Raw genomic sequence first — 18,856 nt, forward strand, 5'->3', positions numbered from 1 at the left:
TATATATAAATATGAACACATTCATGTATAATTTTAAGAAAAAAAAAATGTATATATTAAGTATTTATATTTATATATAATATAAATTATACATAAATATACAAATGTATATACACATGTAAACATTTCTAAAACATATACATGCATGTGTGTACATTTATTTATACAAAGTTATTATACACCGTTCACACACATATATGATGTAAACAAAAACTTTTATTCTGCTAACGATTAATCGTGATTCATCGTTAAGCATCACTAATTGCATCCAAAATAAAAGTCTGTGGTCTGTTGTGAATTTGTAAATTCATGGATGTATTTAAGAAACATTTACAGTACATGTAAGTGAATATATATACATACACACGTGTAAATGTTTCTTCGTTCGTAATAACTCTTACAAAGATATTCACGCAAGGTTTTTATGTGCAATTTTTCTGTGCAGGGCTAACTGTAAGGCGAATCCTGGCATGTTTGGTATTGCTGGACTTGGCAACGTTTCGGGACTCTGATGAAACGATTCCCATGAAAATACATTGACCATAGCCAAAGTATTAGGCATGTAAAGCAGGCGCTGCGACTAAACTGTGCAGGCACCCTCAGGTCCTGACTGCCATCACAAGTGCCAAGAATCGTGTCATTACGCATATGTTTGGCGAAGATACAACCTTCAAAACATTAACAATGTATGTAAGTATTGGTTTTTCGCAATTTTCAGCCATTTCTGATGGAAATTTTAATATAGCGGCAATAGCTTTTTGTTCAAAAGCTAAGTATTGTTCTTCCTATGGTGGTTTCAAGTCGATTCGAATAACCCCCATGGAGATATTTGCGCTTGTTTTTAAGCGCTGTTTTGCTGCACAAGGCTGGCAACTGTAAGGCAAATTCTGGCGTGTTTGGTATCATTGGACTCGGCATTGATTTAGGACTCCAAGGATACAAGTAACATGAAAATATGTCAACCGTAGCCAAAGTTATAGAAGTGTAAAACATTTGTCTGACCACTAGGTGGCGGTGACGAAACTGTGCATGCATCCTTAGTTCCTGACTGCCTTCAGAAGTACCAAGTGTCGTGTGAATCGGCATAAGTTTGGTGAAGATAGAGCCTAAACGTTTTTTTTTTTTTTTTGGCGCTCTACTTAAAATACGTTGACGTGGTATATTCACATATATTATGCAAACACAACTTTTACTTTGGATGCAATTAATCATGCTTAACTCATTCACCGCCATTGACGAGTTATTTTGTCAATTATGAGTTAATATTTAACTAATAAATATGCCTTTCTGGACGAATTTCAAAGTGAACGTGTAATACCGCTTTTATCCACTAGATGGCCGAATGTATCAAAAATGGAAGTTAAAAAAATTTAATGATTTATTTTAACTGCCTTTATGTTTGATAGTCATTCTGTGTCTGATCTCTAACATAAATTCCTTTACAAAAACGCAATTTTTTAAGCTTTTTGCTCAAAATGTTGTATTTTTGAAGAGAAATATCCATATTTCAGTGATTAAATTAAGTGGAAAAAGTAAATATATAATGAAACGTTTTTTCCCATTTTGTTTGTTTGTTTGTTTGTTTTTTGTTTGTTTGAAAGCAGAAGGTGTGTTCTTTAATTTGATATAATTTGTATGTTTATATATTTATAGAAGATAATTTTTCCTGCAAGGAATTTTGTGAAACTTTTGTTAAAATCACAAAAATGCAGGTGGGCAACTTTTCTCAAAAAGGCAGGCGGTGAATGAGTTAATCGTTCGCCCAGCTCAAATTTTTAGGGCCCTATCATACATCTGGCGTAGTGCAGCACGATGAGCAAAGATCATTTTTAAGTCCAGCATGTCATTGTTTAAATTGCATAAGCATTTGTGCACCCATGGAAATGCTGGCTTGAGAACGAGGTGTGTTCAGGCGCATTGCTGGCATGTTGCTTTTTTGAGACAACTAAAATAGACTACGCATTTGACCAACTAAAACCTGGTCTAAAGTCAATGACGCAATATTGTTTTTGTTATTTAAAAAACCATTAGTAATATGCATTATTAACGGGACAACAACGTGCATTTGTTTTTTACATGCATGTGCTTTAGATCATGTGCTTAGATTGTTAAAATAGGGCCTATTAGGCATGTAACTTTTGCCTCTCTTGCGCCATCTCTGTTTGAAACATAAAATTGCAGATATTTGACGAGTAATTCTCTATACGTGCATTGTGTTTTGCTATGCTACTATGCATGGATAAATTTGATGCATGTGATCAGCGCACCAGAGCAGTACAATCATATATTTGCTGCGTGTTTGTTGTGACTAAATGAAAACTTACACTCTAAAATAAATACTTGGTTGTTTCAACCATAGTTGGGTCAAATTTGAAGAAAAAAAACAACTGTTGAGTTCGTCCATATTTGACAGATTTGTCTATAAAGTAACAGATAAAATGAGAGTGAAATGTATGTGTAAAGTAACTCATGTCCCATATACACCCCAAAGCGGATCAAATATAACTTTATTTTGGACTTTAAAAAACCAAATGCAGTAAAGGGACTTTGTCTCCTCATTTCAAAGTCCACCACCTGCCACTGATGTTAACCCATGTCTGCTTTAGGGGTGCTGTGGTCTGACTCATCTCTGCCCGTTGTCTAAACCTGCCTGGAGCCAAATTCAGCACCGGTTACAACATTAGCCCATGAGTACAAAGACTGAGCACTTCTATTATTCTGAAATAGATTTAAGCTTTGTGAACCACAAGGGAGTTTTGCCTTGACTAAGGGCGCTGAAATGCTCAGTTGTGGCTGGGAGTCACCTTTTATTAACACTTTTAAATTTGTGATAGTTGCCTGTTGGCAAAGAAAGTGGCTCGGCTCACCTCAGCCTAAAGCAAAGGGAAAACTTTGGGGACAATGTCTTAAAGATAAAGTTGTGTGTGAAGAACAAGTTAAATAAATCATTGACATCTTTGTTAAAAGTCAATGTTTTATGTCGTGTGGCACCGCTGAGGAGGATGTTATAGTTTCAGGGTTAATTGGTGTCAGAATTAAGTACAACGATTTTTTACGAGAGCGCTTCACGCATGACCTTCTCCAGCGAGACTTCCACGTTTATTGTGTTCTTCTCAGGGAACAAAACACCCAACACAAGATCCATGACACCTCAGCTTAAACGACCAAATCACAGTTAAAGTTTTACTGTATGAGTTAAACCCTCATTAGTGTGAACTGAAAACACTTACAGATAATGTGGACATTCAAATCTATAAATGCATTTTATTATCAGATAGGATTAAAACAATAGAGAACTGTCAGCTAATAATGTATGTTCCACAATCTTAAAAATAAAGATGCTTTTAAGGTTATTCACAACAATGCCATAGAAGGACCATTTTGGCAATTCAATGCAAATATCAACCTTATAATGAAAAGTAAAGTTTTTATCCAAATTTTTAACCATACTGATATTAGATGTCAATATTTGTATGGATAAAAATCTCTGTTATAGTTTTTTAATAGATTTAATGTGCAAATTTCAAAATTGTTACATTTATAGTGGAGAAATGTCACATCTATAACATTGTTTCTTCTTCATAAATACGCATACAATTTTTTCCTTTCCAATTTCTTGGGTCTTATTGCTTCTGGTTTGACTGCAAATGTCACATCCATAACGCTTTCTTTCTTACCTTTAAATAATCTGAAGAACTATTTCACCACAAAGAACCTCTTGTGTCTGAGGTTCCTCAGACATTAAAGGTTCTTCATGGAACCATTCGGCAAAAATAGTTCTTCTGTGACATTGTAAAGCACCTTTACTTGTAAGAGCCCAGGCCTGGTATTGACATAAGGTACAGGCTAGGATTTCAAAATATTAGGGCTCTCTAACTAGTCCAGACTGGTAATTAGTGTAGCTGGTCTAATAGTTGGTCACAACAAACGAGCCATGCAAAAAAACTAATTTCTCTCTTCTGTCTAGTTTGTTGCAGATTCAAGATGCTGTATTAGTTAAATACTACACTGTAAAAATTATTTGCGGACTTAAAATTTTTTATTGAATCTACTCAGATTTTCAAGTCATTTAAATGTACTATTATTTAACTTGTCTAGAGATCAGCTGTTATAACCTATAAAATGAAGTTGACTTTAGTAACTCATCTCTTGTCAAGATAAATAACAGTAAGTTGACATGACTTGTAAATATGAGTTGATTCAACTAAAACATTTAAGGCAGCAAAGAGTTTTTTTACAGTGTATAAAAAAATGAGAATAAATAATCTGGCAAATGAAATCAAAATGAACAATTACTACTTATGCTCATGTTATGAAACAAATAAAATGTTATTTTGACCTTACTGTTTCCTCATATTTGTACCTTTGTACGTTTCATTTCATTTTTAAATTAGTTTTGTGCTTGTTTAATTGATTATCAATTAGCAAACCTACAACACTCTCGTTAACAACAAATTAAGCAAAAGCGTTTTACTTTATCTGAAAAACTCAAGAGTTAAGCTCGTAAAGTCAGGTTAAAAAAAAAAATTTAAAAGAATTAAACTTCTGTCAATATTTACTGGAATGATTTCAGTGATTTTTATACAATGACATACACTCTCAGAAATAAAGGTACAAAAGTTGTCACCCTTTCAAAAAGGTACACCTTTGTACCCAAAAAGTGCATATTAGTAGTAAAATTATTCAGGAAACTCAAAATAAAAATGGTGCCAATAATGCACAATGATTTTGGCCTGTGGAAGGCAACCGGAGTACCCGGAGTAAACCCCCGCTGACACAAGGAGAACATGCAAACTCCACACGGAAGGCCATCTGACCTATCCAGGGCTTGAACCGAGGACCATCTTGCTGTAAGACAACAGTAATAGTAATAATAAACTTTATTTTGTATTGCGTCTTTAAAAGTAGCATCTCAAAGCCCTTGACATTAAAGGTGAAATTAAAAGATACACACAAACACTGAAGGCCAAAAAACTAACCATAAAAAATAAAGAAAATAAAAAGCCAATAAATAAATAAAACAAAAAACTAAATAATCACATGAAAGCTAACCTAAAAATTTAAGTTTTAAGGTGAAATTTAAAAACACCCAGGGATTCTGCATTTCTGATTTCTAAGGGCGGGGAATTCCACAATTTAGGAGCCAAAGAAGAAAAAGCCCGGTACTACCCACTGAGCCAAGGTGCCGCCCTGTAATGCATCTAATATTATTCCATTTTAGACAGCTATATAGTGAGTTCATAAACATTTATGTTAAGATTATCAATTTGTGATCCACATAAAAACAATATATGAGTCTTGAACATTGGGGTGAAGGATCTTTTAAAAAGGATTAAAGCTGGGCTAGAGAAGACAATTCTGGATTATGATATCCAAACCGGATTCTCATTGAGCAGAACGTCATTGGTTCAGTAAAGAAGTTATCCAAATGCATATTTTATGAATCATAAAAGATTGATGATTTTCAAGAGTGCAATGCAGGAACTAGTTAACAACTGAGAAAGTCTGCCTGCCAAAGTTCACCTGCTCGCATCAAATTTTCAAAACTTCAGAGCCTGTAAAGCTGATCTCTTTGTACCGTAAAGGTTTTTGTATTACTCACGACTGAATCATTTTTAGTTGGTGTGTAAAGTTCTCGAAAATCGTTATGCAAGAAAACGCAAGATGACAGACTGAATGCCGTGTTATGTCACAGATGTCTCCCTTCACGTCAACGTGGCTCTGGACCCTGGAGGAGAGCAGACAGACATGCCACATTGTCACGTGTACAAGCCATCAGACCTTGCGTCCCAAATTTGAAGATGGTGAGGGGTGCAGTTGTGTTGTTTTATTCTTCCTGGACATCCATCCACAATGCTAGTTTTTTCCTTTTAACCATGTTTTGGGGGGTAAAAGTGTAATAACCATAGTTTTTTTTTGTGTATTGATTGCTATTAGCAAAACCATGGTTGTACTACAGTAACCATGGTTTTAACTGTAGTAAAAACATTGTAAATTTTAATTAGTGTTCACAACCTTTTGTCAACCTCTCTCCAATCCCAAATTTTTTGCTGTCGCACCTTTAACGAAATGTTTAATTTGCATTTTAAATGAGAAGGTAATAAACTTCAGCGGCTTGTTTGTGAATCTCAAAAGAATATGCAGACACACAGATGCTATGCACAGCCAGAAGCGACACAAGATTTGACAGATTTTTACATATTACATTTTCATATTGTTAGTAATTAAAATTAATATTATTCAAACCTGTTTTTATCACCTCTCCATGACACACTTTATGTGATAATGGCCATGTGTTTATATATAAGGTGTTGATGTGTGCGTTCAGACATCTGTCTAATGAGGAGAAGTTGCCAAGTTATTTTCCCGACTTAGTTTCAATAAACGCTTATTTGGATCTGGCAGAAAGTTCTTAAAGTTGCCTTTAGGGCATGATTAAATAATCATCTCATCGCGATTGTTTGACCTCATTGTGATGATTTCAGATCACCACAATGATTGCATATCTCTCTAAAAACACAAGGGGGAGCTGCAGCGCCTGTATAAATGAGACAGGATCAAATGGCTCCTTGACTGATAGTGTACAGCGATACATTGCAAAGCCATTTCATACAATTTTAAAAAAACTCACCATACTCGCTGTCATAGAAGATGATAAACTTGTGCCAGCGCAGCTCAGAGACGAGCGTGATCATGACGTCATTTAGGCGCACTGGAGGGCGAGCGGCCAGCGTGTAGCGCTCTCCGTCAGGGCTGGGGTTCAACGGACACTCGGCACGTGGCGTGCCGTCTCCGTTCCTCTGGATGAACAGGTGAGGAATGTGCATGGCATCTGTGAGCGACTGAAGTGCATTGGCTGCGGCACAGCCTGTAGACGACACCAACGCCAAGATCCCTTGATTCATGAGCTCACAGGCTGGAAAATGACAGACAGGGGAAAAGTACGGTTAGAGAATCATAGGGATTCATCTTAAAGCTTACCCAAAATTGAAAATCTGTCCTCTAATGACATTTTAAATGACAGGTATGACTTTGTAGTGTTGACTTTTGTAGTTATGCATGTTTACTGTACCAGTTTTGATCACCAAGCCATAATTATTGCAGCACGGGTCAGGAAATACCAGGGAAAAAACAGGTGGTAGGTCGAGAGCCACCTGTTTTTCTTTAGTGTATTGCCATATGCTGCTAATATATTGCCATTATCAGTGGTACAAAGTGGACATGAATGATTTATGTGACATTTTAATAGATGTTGCCACCTAAGAGCTGGAGGTTAGAAAATTAAGCCTATAGTACATAAAGTAACCATGATTCAAATATAAAAAGGACATCGTGGCATAGACATATTGCGTTAATATTACAAGCTATATATGCTGAAACATTTTCTACCCCATAGCAAATGAAAGCTACAGTATTATTACATTCACAATCCAAATGCATTATGGGAAATGGGTTTAATATACATCAAAGAAAATCAAATTTAGTATTTTCATCCAGACACATTTTTTCTCATCTTTATAAAATTAGTGAGGGCACTTTGTTTGCATTGTAGTAAATATTTTACCATAGATCCGAAAACGGGGACAGCAATTAAATTTTGTGTTTGGCAGCAGAAAAAGCTTCATCGAGTCGAACTGTAAAAGCTGGAAAATTAATTATTAATAAAACCCAAATATACAGAGCTCACAATCTGAATAACAATGCATGTAGAAAAATAAAACCAAGTAGTTTCTGTAACTTTCACACAATAGCTTCGTGACCATGCGTCTCCGGAGAGACCCGGTGCTAGACTGGATTCAGATTGGATGAGCGTGAACGTTTTATAGAAGAGTTTAAAGTCCTTGGTAGATCAATGGATAACAAATCCCCTGAAAATTACAGGAAACAAAGTTTTTACAGCAAAGAAACTAAATACTTTTCCCTAAGAAGCTCAGCAAATCATTTGGCAGAGTTAAATCCTCATGAAACATCTGAACAAACACAAAATATTGTGTTAGTCCACTGAATGGATCTGTTTATAATTTGATGAGGTGTGAAACATCCTAATGCTCTCATAATAACCTATAAATGTAGGCTGCAGAATGAAAGATTATATGTGACTCTGGCCCACAAAACCAGTTGTAAGTCGCATATTTGCCAGCAAAACACTGTATGGGTCAAAATAATTGTTTTTCTTAATGCCATTCATTTATATGTTTTGCTTCATTTGGACAACTTTACATGTGATTTTCTCAATATATTGATTTTTTGCACCCTCAGATTCCAGATATTCAAATAGTTGTACATCGGCCAAACATTGTCCTATCCTAACAAACCATACATCAATTGAAGGCTTATTCATTCAGCGTATGAATAAGTGTATAAATCTCAATTAAAAAAATTGACCCTTTCCAGACGACTCTATGCCAAAGTCAGCAGCTTCAGTGCAGATCTGTCCCGGAGTCGTCCACTGTCTGAGTTATAACTGGTTTTGTGGTTCACAGTCACATTTGATCTTACAATTACAACTGGTTGTGAAGTCCTCAACATAACACATATTCATAAATCTTAAAACTCAACACAACAACATGTAAATCCAGGCCCGGATTGGCCATAGGGATGACCGGGAGAATTCCCGGTGGGCCGGTCTGTTTTTTTGGCCACGAGGGTCGTGTTGTCATGCCAGCGGGTTGAAGGTTACCGTCTCTATTCTGCCAGCACTCACAATATTATCCAGCACCGTGTAATTTGTCCTGAATACTTATTGAAAGAATTATTACATTAGGGTCCATTAACATCTAAAACAAATGTAAAAACGCAGGACATGCTGTTTTTTACTGCTTTTCAAAGCACGAGTTTTGTTTCAGACACGTCTAGATTTAAAATAAACTTGAGCTTGACTTCATATGAATGGCCCCTATAAGAAAAAGGATCTACAAATCCTAATTGTTTTAAAGTCATAGATGTAACAATGAATCATCTTATTCATCGTCTATTGCAAGAGTAACAAAAAATTTTTTGATGCAAAACTAGGGCTGTCAAAACATTAATCACGATTAATTGCATTTAAAATAAATGTTTGTTTTTAATCATATATGTGTGTGCACTGTGTGTGATTATTTTGTATATATAAATACACACAAACACGTGCATGTATGTATTCAAAAAAATAAAGAAATAAATAAATAAATAAATAAATAAATAAATATATATATATATATATATATATATATATATATATATATATATATATATATATATATATATATATATATATATATATATATTTTATGTATTATATATACATTTTTTTTTAATTATACATAAATAAAAATGTTCTTAAATTTATACATGTATGTGTGCATTTATATACACATAATAATTACACACAATACACACAAAAATATTATCCGAAAGTTTTTTGTATGTGCCCTATGACAGCCCTATGCAAAACTCATCAGTGTATTGGAAAAAAAGTTTCATATGAATACAATGTTTTCTCAAGTAAAACTAAATTTGAAAGTCCATAATATATTTGTTCTACATTACAATAAATTGCAGACTGCAGAGAAGAGTGCACTGCAGACTCATCTACTGAGGATTTAATGATATTATTTTAATTTAGTCAGTCATGAACTAAAGTGGGCAGGTCTAAGGTATAAAACTCCAGGGCTGAAAATGAGTCCCACTCTGGCCCAGGTTAAATCTAACATAAAATCTAATCTAAAATTAAAAAATACACACAATAATGCTTCAAGAAAACCAATATGAGTCAGAAATCACAGATAAACGTGTCTGTGTGGTGTTGCTGTCTTATCTGTCAATAACTATGCGAATAGAGCTATTTTATCTTGAAATGATCTGTGTATGAAATAGAGCCATGGGGGAATAAAGGTGTGAAATAAATGCTAGATGTTTGAGAGAACTTATCTGCAGACTCGCATCACAGAACTACATCTGATTGGATAGAGAGAGAGAGAGAGAGAGAGAGAGAGAGAGAGAGAGAGAGAGAGAGAGAGAGAGAGAGAGAGAGAGAGAGAGAGAGAGAGAGAGAGAGAGAGAGAGAGAGAGAGAGAGAGAGAGGAATAGTGGAGATGCAACAAGGGTAAAAAAACTATTGCAGGTGGATGAACAGAATACTTTAGCCTCCTATGTAATGCTGTCAAGAAAGAGGATGCAGAAACAGCAGTAACCCCATCAATCAGTCTGACAACATCTCCAAACTTCTCCGAGTTCAGAGCAAGAGAAACCTGCAGACCTGCAGAGCACAGCACAGGAAACCTATAGGCCATGTGAGAATGGCCATTAAACTATCTGATGTGGAAATTCTGAGGCAGTCGCTGTTCACTGGTCCATGAACGCAACATCAATACCTTCTGAAACTTCATGGTGATGACAACTGAAAAACTTCGAGGAGGAAAATATTATAGTTTTTGGTGAACGCTGTTTCCTATCATCATTCAATGGATGTTTCTCAATCAAAATGAGGTGGAAAGATCAAATAAATATTTTGATACTTAAGCGCGACTAGAATTAGTATAAAACTTAATTGCGACTTATACCAGAGATGAACCGATCAACCGGCCAGAGACTGAAATTACGCATAATCGGCCTGGACCGGTAACTGGACGGTCAGTCTCACAACGTTTCCATACAGTACCAAGCCGGTCTTTTTGTTGCCAGTGGTGCAAGCAATATCATCACAACAACACGCACACTTGCAGTTAAGCAGCACCCGATCCGTTATCCAACAGCAGCATTAATTTAATTCTGTCTCTGGAAATGTCTTTTTTTTAGGTGACGGGAAGGTGACTTTTTTCATTTTTGGAGAGGTGCATGTCAGGCTATGGCATAGGGCAGTGTTTCTTAAACTTTTTCAGCATGCGGCCCCCCTTGTGTACTGTGCATTCCTTTGCGGCCCCCCAAAGAAAATTGATGACAAAAAAAACTTAACATTTTAATAAAAAAAACATTAAATTATAAGTAGTGCTCTTGGTTAGTAGCCTTATTTTTTTTTAGGTCTAATTACACAGAATTCATGATAAATAATTATGGAGGACGAAAAATGACTTAAGTGTATATAAAAAATAAATGAATAAATAAAAGTAGAAATAAATAAATAAATGAATAAATAAATAAATAAATGCAGGAATAAATAAGTAATTAATTAAATGCATAAATAATTAAATAAAGAAATACAGAAATAAATAAATGAATAAATGTAGAAATACAAAAATGAATACATACATAAATTCCGAAATAAATAAATAATTAATTAAATGCAGAATTAAATGCAGACATAAATAAATAAAAATATTGTTTTGTCAAAAGTATCAACTTTTAATTTTATTATTTTGCACCACTACATTTATTTCTACATTTATTTATGCATTTCTACATTTATTTATTTATGTATTTCTCTGTCCGAATGTGAACAAGGTAGGCGGTCCCAACCTCTCTCAATGCATGGATTGGTTAAAAAGGATCGTTGTGGCTGTGGCTCCGCTACTGCAGCTCGGCCGTTCGGCTACATACAAACAGTCCTTTTGGCAGACTTTTTAAGAACTATGGCTACTTATCGGTGCGGGATCCGCACGCGTCCGGAGAGCGTTTGCTGCACGTGCCCGGACTGCGTTTGCAGCGTTTCCACCACGTGCAGCACAACTTTGTGTGTTTGGCTGTTTGTAAATTTTATACATTTATTTATTTATGCATTTAATTAATTACTTATTTATTCCTGCATTTATTTATTTCTGTATTTCTACATTTATTTCTTTATTTATTTATGCATTTATGTATTTATTCATTTATTTATTTATATACACTTAAGCCATTTTTCGTCCTCCATAAATAATAGTCTGGCTAACATCAGACCAGTCTCATAAAGAATCATGTCTTGCCAAACATCCTTCTTGTATATGAAATTGTTTAACGCCAAAAGTTACTCTTTTTTTTTTTTTTAAATAAACTTGCGTTCAAAACTAATCGAACACTATCTAAGGCCGCATTGAAAAGCAACTTCACATCTGCCCCAGCATTGAATAAACAAAACTGCTTCGGTGTGTCGCATAGACGTCGTCGTCGTCGTCTTGCTGCCCCTCCCCGTTCTGCGATTGGTTCCTTATTTCAGGGGCAAAATTGGTTTTTGCATGGGGAAACCCAGGTTAGATAAAGAAATGCATGTTATAAAATGTCATAAAACTGGGGCCCCCCTGGCATCATCTCGCGGCCCCCAGTTTGAGAACCACTGGCGTAGGGTTCACGTATAAACGTAGGCTACAGCCTGTACAATAAATTGGGTTTTAATGTGGTTACCTCTCTAACCTGTCTCTCTCTCTCTCTCGCTCTCTCTCTCTCTCTCTCTCTCTCTCTCTCTCTCTCTCTCTCTTTCTCTCTCTCTCTCATATAGCTTCTTATTCAGATTATGTTAAATTATAAGCTTATGCTCAACAATAGAACCGTGGTTTTATGTGAAGGGTAAACTGGATCATTCTTTGCCTGTTAATCTGATTTATGGATTTGAATATTGTTTTTCTCTGCATTGATGATAAAATGCATTTAAAATGTCTCTGTAGTGCAGATTAGCAACCTCTATTACCAAACAGGATTAAGAAACGTATCTTTGCTTTATTTTGACACGATAAGACGGATAAGAGAGCTCAAATGAGGTGGCAGGAATAATTCGGAGTCGGATTTCACACACAACAAAATTAAATAATCCACAGGTCTTAATCTCCTCAGTGTCTGTGTGTCATTGTTTCCAAAAGCTCCCACGCCACTGCGGTTACAGTACGGCAATGGAGAGGATGAGTGAAACGGGGGGATGATGTTTATTTCTCTTGAAAGAAATGACATAAATCATGGCATCAGGATGAATTTACGCTAACAGACAAATTTCAGTGGTCTTTCTGGACAGACCTCCACCCAGTTGATTGTTCAAGACTGATAATAGTGATAACACAGTGTGTTTGTGTAACTAGAGGTAAGAATGTGCATACTGTATATACTGCATGTGTGGAAAATGGGATGACCACTGGAGCTTAAAAGATTACCAGACCAAATACAACAACTCCTACAAAATCCCATAATCCTGTTGGAATTGGCATCATCAAAGTCTTTCAGTGGCCTGTACTGAAAAAGAGAAAATTATCCCTCATCTGTAAACGCAAAAGTCTATAATTAACATTTTTTGGTTTTAAAATACACATTTCCTGAGTGTTTTTTAGGATTTTAATCATTAGGTGTGCCATTCAATGTACAATAATTTAAGAGTGTTTCAATAGAAAAATCCTCTGATACATGACATAACACAGGCCACGGTATTTAACTTGTTCACTTCGTGACACTTCATGAATTTTTAAAGATGCATTAAAGACCTATTAGAGACAGATAGCAATCTGATGGCATGAGAGATGGTTTAAAAGGTACAGTACACAAGATGCAATGCTGCTAGCTTATGAAGAAGCTTTTTTAATTCAGAACTTTATCTTTGGTGAACATGGTATTTAGATTCAAATGTGTTTTGCAAGTATGTATGTCTCATGCTTGTAAGTTGAAGACTAGCAGTCTTCAAGAGTGCAATGTACGCAGGGTTTAAAATATGGTAACTGAGAGCATAGCTAAAAATGCATAGGCTGACATTTGCAAGGAATGAAGTCACAACACCTATCAAACAGAAAACATGCTAAAAACAACTACATGGGAGGAGTTTAAACTTTTAGAGAACTGTATATTAAGTTGAATTTTGAAAAAGACTCATTAGTTGATTGGCCACAAGGAATTAAACTTTTGTGAAAATTATAAAAAAAATGCAGGCGTTGGCTGGCAATTTTTTAACGCTGGCAGGAAAAGAATTAAAATGGATACTGATATTTTGATTAAAATAAACAATTTATGTTCTATTAGATTTGTTTAGACTATGTATTGCATGTTGCATAATTATATGTCTGGGTAACGAACATATTAAAAAAATATATTTGAATAGGGCCTCACTGATTAATTTTGCCTGGGGCCCCCACTTAATGTAGCTTCGCCTCTGTACATACTGTCTATCAAATAAATGCAAACAAAAAATTTGGTTATTAGATTTTAGAACAAGGCAACATTAACCGATATATCTGAGTTCCTGTGGGTGCATCCTCTCTCGCTATTAAAACAAGTACAGAATAAACTCACTTTTATTTAGCAGTGATCATTTGAAAGAATGCCTGGACATTTATCTCCTTTCATCTTTTCTTACTGACTGTATGAGTGATAAAGCTCTCAACCAGTGTTGGGTGTAACTAGTTACAAAGTAACTAGTTACTGTAATAATATTACTTTTTTCAGTAACTAGTAGTGTAAGGCATTACCCGTCTGAAAATGGTAATATTATTACAGTTTTCCCGAGCTAGTTACTTAAGTTACATTCGCCAGTAGCACCTTCATCACACAAGGCACAAAACACAGAGAACAAAAGGGAAGGGGAGGAGGGCGTGAATGGAACAGTGATTGGTCTAAGTTTGGCACAAGGTATCATTTACCATCACCGATTGGTCGACACCCGGCAGCCAGCAGCACAGAGCGGCAGCGGCACACTCAAAGACAGATCGGGTAAATGGAAGCGTCAACAACGGCAAGCTCTTTTTCAGAGGAAGGTTCCCAGCAACAGAAAGCTAGTTTCGACGGGTGGAGATTCGGTCACATTTTATTATGTTCAACGGAAGGAAAATAACTTGACGGTGAAGTGCACACTCTTTAATGTTTCTCCAAACGCTGTGCCCCACGTCCAGAAGCGGGTAAGGAAGCCAGCATTTTCTTGGCCGTGGCTTGCCCAAATAAACATTCTTGTCCAGAAAAAAAATATAACTAGTAATATAACTAGTAATATAACTAGTTACTTTCTCCAGGGAGTAATAAAGTAAAGTAAGGCATTACTATTTTTGAGAGTAATATGTAATACGTAATATATTACGTTTTTGAGTAACTAGCCCCAACACTGCTCTCAACACCAAAGAATAGATTTCTGATGAGCACCCAAAAACAGCTTCAATACAATAACATCTGACTATGCAAGACATTTGTGAATAGTCGAGTGCTGTGTGTTAATGGCTGTGATATTATCATGTTTTTGCCTGGAGGGCGGCTATGATGTTTTAGAGGTTGTAAACCAAACTGAGCAATTCAAATTATATCGATGTAACATTTGCAGTCAAACTTAAAATATAAAATCTCAAGTATTTATTATAAATTCAGAAGCATCTGTTTATATTTTCCTGATGAAAAAGCGGTTAGGAGTGCATGCAGTTACTGAGTTATTTATGACATGAGGATAATTAGAATCAACTTTTATTTTCGGTTCAATAGAGGATAATGGGGCATACACACCAAACACCAAATTACATACAAAGTCAATGCAAAAATGCAATCAGATGCATCCTCCCGTGGGGCGATGTGAATGACGCGATATAGAGGGCGTGTTTGCTGCGAAAACACGCGCTATTCGCCTAAAATGCGTCTTCGCCCAAGTTAAAAATATTCGAGCAAAACATTTTGCATGACACGAAGTTAAATCCTGTGAGTAATCTAGAGCGAGTAATGCGATGCCCTGCGTTTGGTGTGTACGTACAATGTAAAAAAATTCCGTAGAAATTACAATGTTATTGCAGCTGGGTTGCCGGTAATTTACCGTAGATTTACATTTATGTTATTTACTGGCAAGAGTTTGTTCAAAGTTAAATAAATGTTAAATATTAACAAGTCTTTATAGTTACAGAATAAAACTATAAAATAACAGCCTCATGCAAAGCATTCTGGGAACCAGAAATCATCATCAACCTTTTTCTGTTTTTTGCTTCAGTGTTTCCCAGAATGTTTTGCTGTTTTTTTAGTTTTACTCTGTAAAGACAAAGACTTGTAAATGTTTAATGTTCATTTAACTTTGAACAAAATGTTGCCAGTAAAAACATAAATTTAAATCTACGGTAAGTTACCAGCAACCCAGCTGCAATTCTACAGATTTTTTTTACAGTGTAGCATTAAGTATAAAAAGACGGTGCATGGAAAAGAAAAGGAACGGGGGAAGCAAAAGGAAGTAGGAAAGCTAACTCACTGAATTATTCTTTATTACCCACGTCCTACACATCACCTCTTTACTCCTTCATACTACCCAATGCCAACAAAGGACAGAGTACTGGCTGGAATAAAAGCCCTCAAGCAGACAGCCTGGCACTAAGTCCTTCCTGACTTTGTCAGAGTGAGTTATTCATTCCACCCGCCCTGTCCCGTGTCCTTCATTAATACGTAATGGACAGCACCTGCAATTATGCACAGTAAAGCTATTTCAGGTTTGATGCTCTGAATTACAACAGGCTGGGAAGCGGCCTTGAAAATATGATGCTCTCGTCCCAGAAGTGATACATAAAAAATGAGTTATTGACGTTTTACCTCTGCCCGATATCTGTCTGTTTTCTTTTTCCGGTAAACAGATATGCCGTCTGGATTGCGTTTCTTAATCATGAAAAATGCTGCTTTTCAAACTAATTACAGTTCAGTCAAAAACTTTTCTTTTCATAAGCGGCACGCTGGGTATTTCAGCAAGCAAAGTGCTTTTCTGAGAGGAAACTGAAGAATTGAAGGAGGAAGCACTTAAGCGAGATGCCTAATCCGACTTAAACTCCCACTACACCTCACAGTGGATGCTACAGGACAACTACCCAATATCCTTGAGTTTTTCTCTCCAAAAAATCAATAATAAAGTTTCCGTAAAAAAACAAGTTACTGTCCATTACTGAATGTTATTGACTGCATAGTACACAATGAAAACTACTGAATGTACTGAATGCCCATTTTAAAGTGAAAACTACTCAATGTTTTTGAACTGTCCTAAAAATTGAATCATTCTGTGATATAGAAAAGCACAAACTAAATATGAAAAGTTTAGATGCAAAAGCAGCTTAATGGCAACTGTCAAAAATGAAATAATGATATTGCCAAGATGCTCTCGGCATGTAGTACTTACGCATCAAAATCCCCTAATTCAAGCCTCAGAACATTCAGAAATATGTTTGTGGGCAGAATCGCCATGTCTCTTTTCCTGCAAGTCCACAAAAAATGAATTTATATTGAACATATTCGGATATTAACTGAAATTTGGTTGGTATATTGGGAAATGACCGTGGATCACTTTCAAACTTGGGTCCCTTGTGACTACTTGGATCAGAATACAACACATTATGGCACCACATCCATCTCAGTGCCCCCTAATGTGAGGTTCTTTATTTTGTTTTTTTTTAAATATGACTATCCAGTAGTGGTCTTCACAGGGTCCACATAGATAAAAAAAACCAAGGTCCAGTATAATATAGCGGCATCGGTTCTCGGGTAATTTAAAATGACAGTGTTTTTGCCGAACGGACCTGAAAACCCGAACTCTCTCGTGTGTGTGTGCGTCAATGTCCTTTTTAAACCTCTCCTCTGTTTGCCAAGAGCGCTTGCAACATTGTGTGGCTGGCGGTAGGTTAATTTTTGTTAAGACAGACATGTCAGTCAATGTACATTTTAGCTGTTACCTTGGTGTCGTCTTCAAACAAATTGGTTGGGAGACCAGTCGGGTTTCTTTCTGTCTGACTGCTACGTGCAGGGCTCACACGATGGTGCCGTTTACATTCAGGTCCAGTCGGGTAAAAAATGTCACTGGTTTGGGTCGGATTCGGGGTTTAATTTTCTCGAGTTTGTCTCAAGTCGGGTCTTTCTTAAAAAAAAAAAAAGATTTATGCAGGGTTCGGGTATAAAGTGATTCGGGTCATTTCAGGTCGGGTGCATTTCTTTGGACCCGAGAAGAAGACCTCTACTACCCAGCCTGATCTCACAAGAAAACTTACATATTTTACAAGTTGGCTAATTGGTATCAATTTATACGAAGTTAATCATGCAAAATCGTACGATTCTCATGAAAAAAAAAAACAACGAAACCAAACCCTTAACCCCAACGTCACAGGGGTCAAGGCAAATCGTACCAAAATGTACAAATGTGGTCGTATGAATTAATACAAATTAGCCATTTTGTAAAATATGTGCGAATTCTCGTGAGATAGCGCTTCCTTGCCAAATGACGAGTTTTTACGGCAATCGGTATTTCCGCTATTATCCACCAGGTGGCAGTCTTATAAAGCCTATAAAGTCCGGAAGCAACCGCTAAGGCCAAACAGTTTTGATCAACGTATGTTTTGATCAACGCCCTAAATCTGATCTCTATCAAAAGTCCTTTACATTAAATTATCTCAGCTTTTTGCTCAAAATTTTGTATTCTTGAAAAAACCTACCCATATTTGCCTACCCATATTTGAAAGGTGATAAAAAGAGAACAAATGAGGGTAGGATAAAACTTTTTTTAAGTTTGAAAGCATATATTGTATGTTTATATATATAAAAATAAAATTTTCTGGAATGCATTTAACTTTTGTGAAAATCATAAAAAATGCTGGCGCTGGCTGGCAACTTAAAAAAAATGCTGTCTGGGAAAGGGTTTTGCCAGAAAGGTTCATAGAAAAATGACATTTGTAAAAATAAGGCATTTAAATAACCAACCTTTTCAATCCCATTAAAGTGAAATTACTGAATCTAAACATATGAGCAAAACATGTCAGATGCACTTAGAGGGTTTTGCATCTAAATGTGTTTAACTTCATCACAGTACTGGTGAATGAAAATCAAAACCTCATAATTTTAGACTAAAAGTCACGTGATATAATGAGTGTTTAAAATTCTCTCTGAAGATTCAATCTTCATTCCGATGGCTTTTAATCCATTTTTGAAGCAGGACGGCATAAAGCCTCTCATGAATTGTAAGTCTCTCTTTTTTTGGCACAAATTATGCTTTCATATTTATTATGCACTG

At 35.9% G+C, this 18,856-nt stretch overlaps 1 protein-coding gene across 3 annotated transcripts in view; it reads right to left on the reverse strand.

Moving 5' to 3' along the window:
* The window catches only part of grid1a (glutamate receptor, ionotropic, delta 1a), a 331,925-nt gene that overhangs the window by 137,108 nt on the left and 175,961 nt on the right, over nucleotides 1-18,856 (reverse strand). For all 3 annotated transcript variants that reach the window (XM_065288210.2, XM_065288211.2, XM_065288212.2), the window contains exon 3: nucleotides 6,632-6,916. In XM_065288210.2, the coding sequence (XP_065144282.2) occupies nucleotides 6,632-6,916 (285 nt within the window). The remainder of the gene's footprint in view (nucleotides 1-6,631; nucleotides 6,917-18,856) is intronic.

Source organism: Paramisgurnus dabryanus, chromosome 17 (assembly GCF_030506205.2).
Source record: "Paramisgurnus dabryanus chromosome 17, PD_genome_1.1, whole genome shotgun sequence".
In the NCBI taxonomy this organism is placed as follows: Eukaryota; Metazoa; Chordata; class Actinopteri; order Cypriniformes; family Cobitidae; genus Paramisgurnus; species Paramisgurnus dabryanus.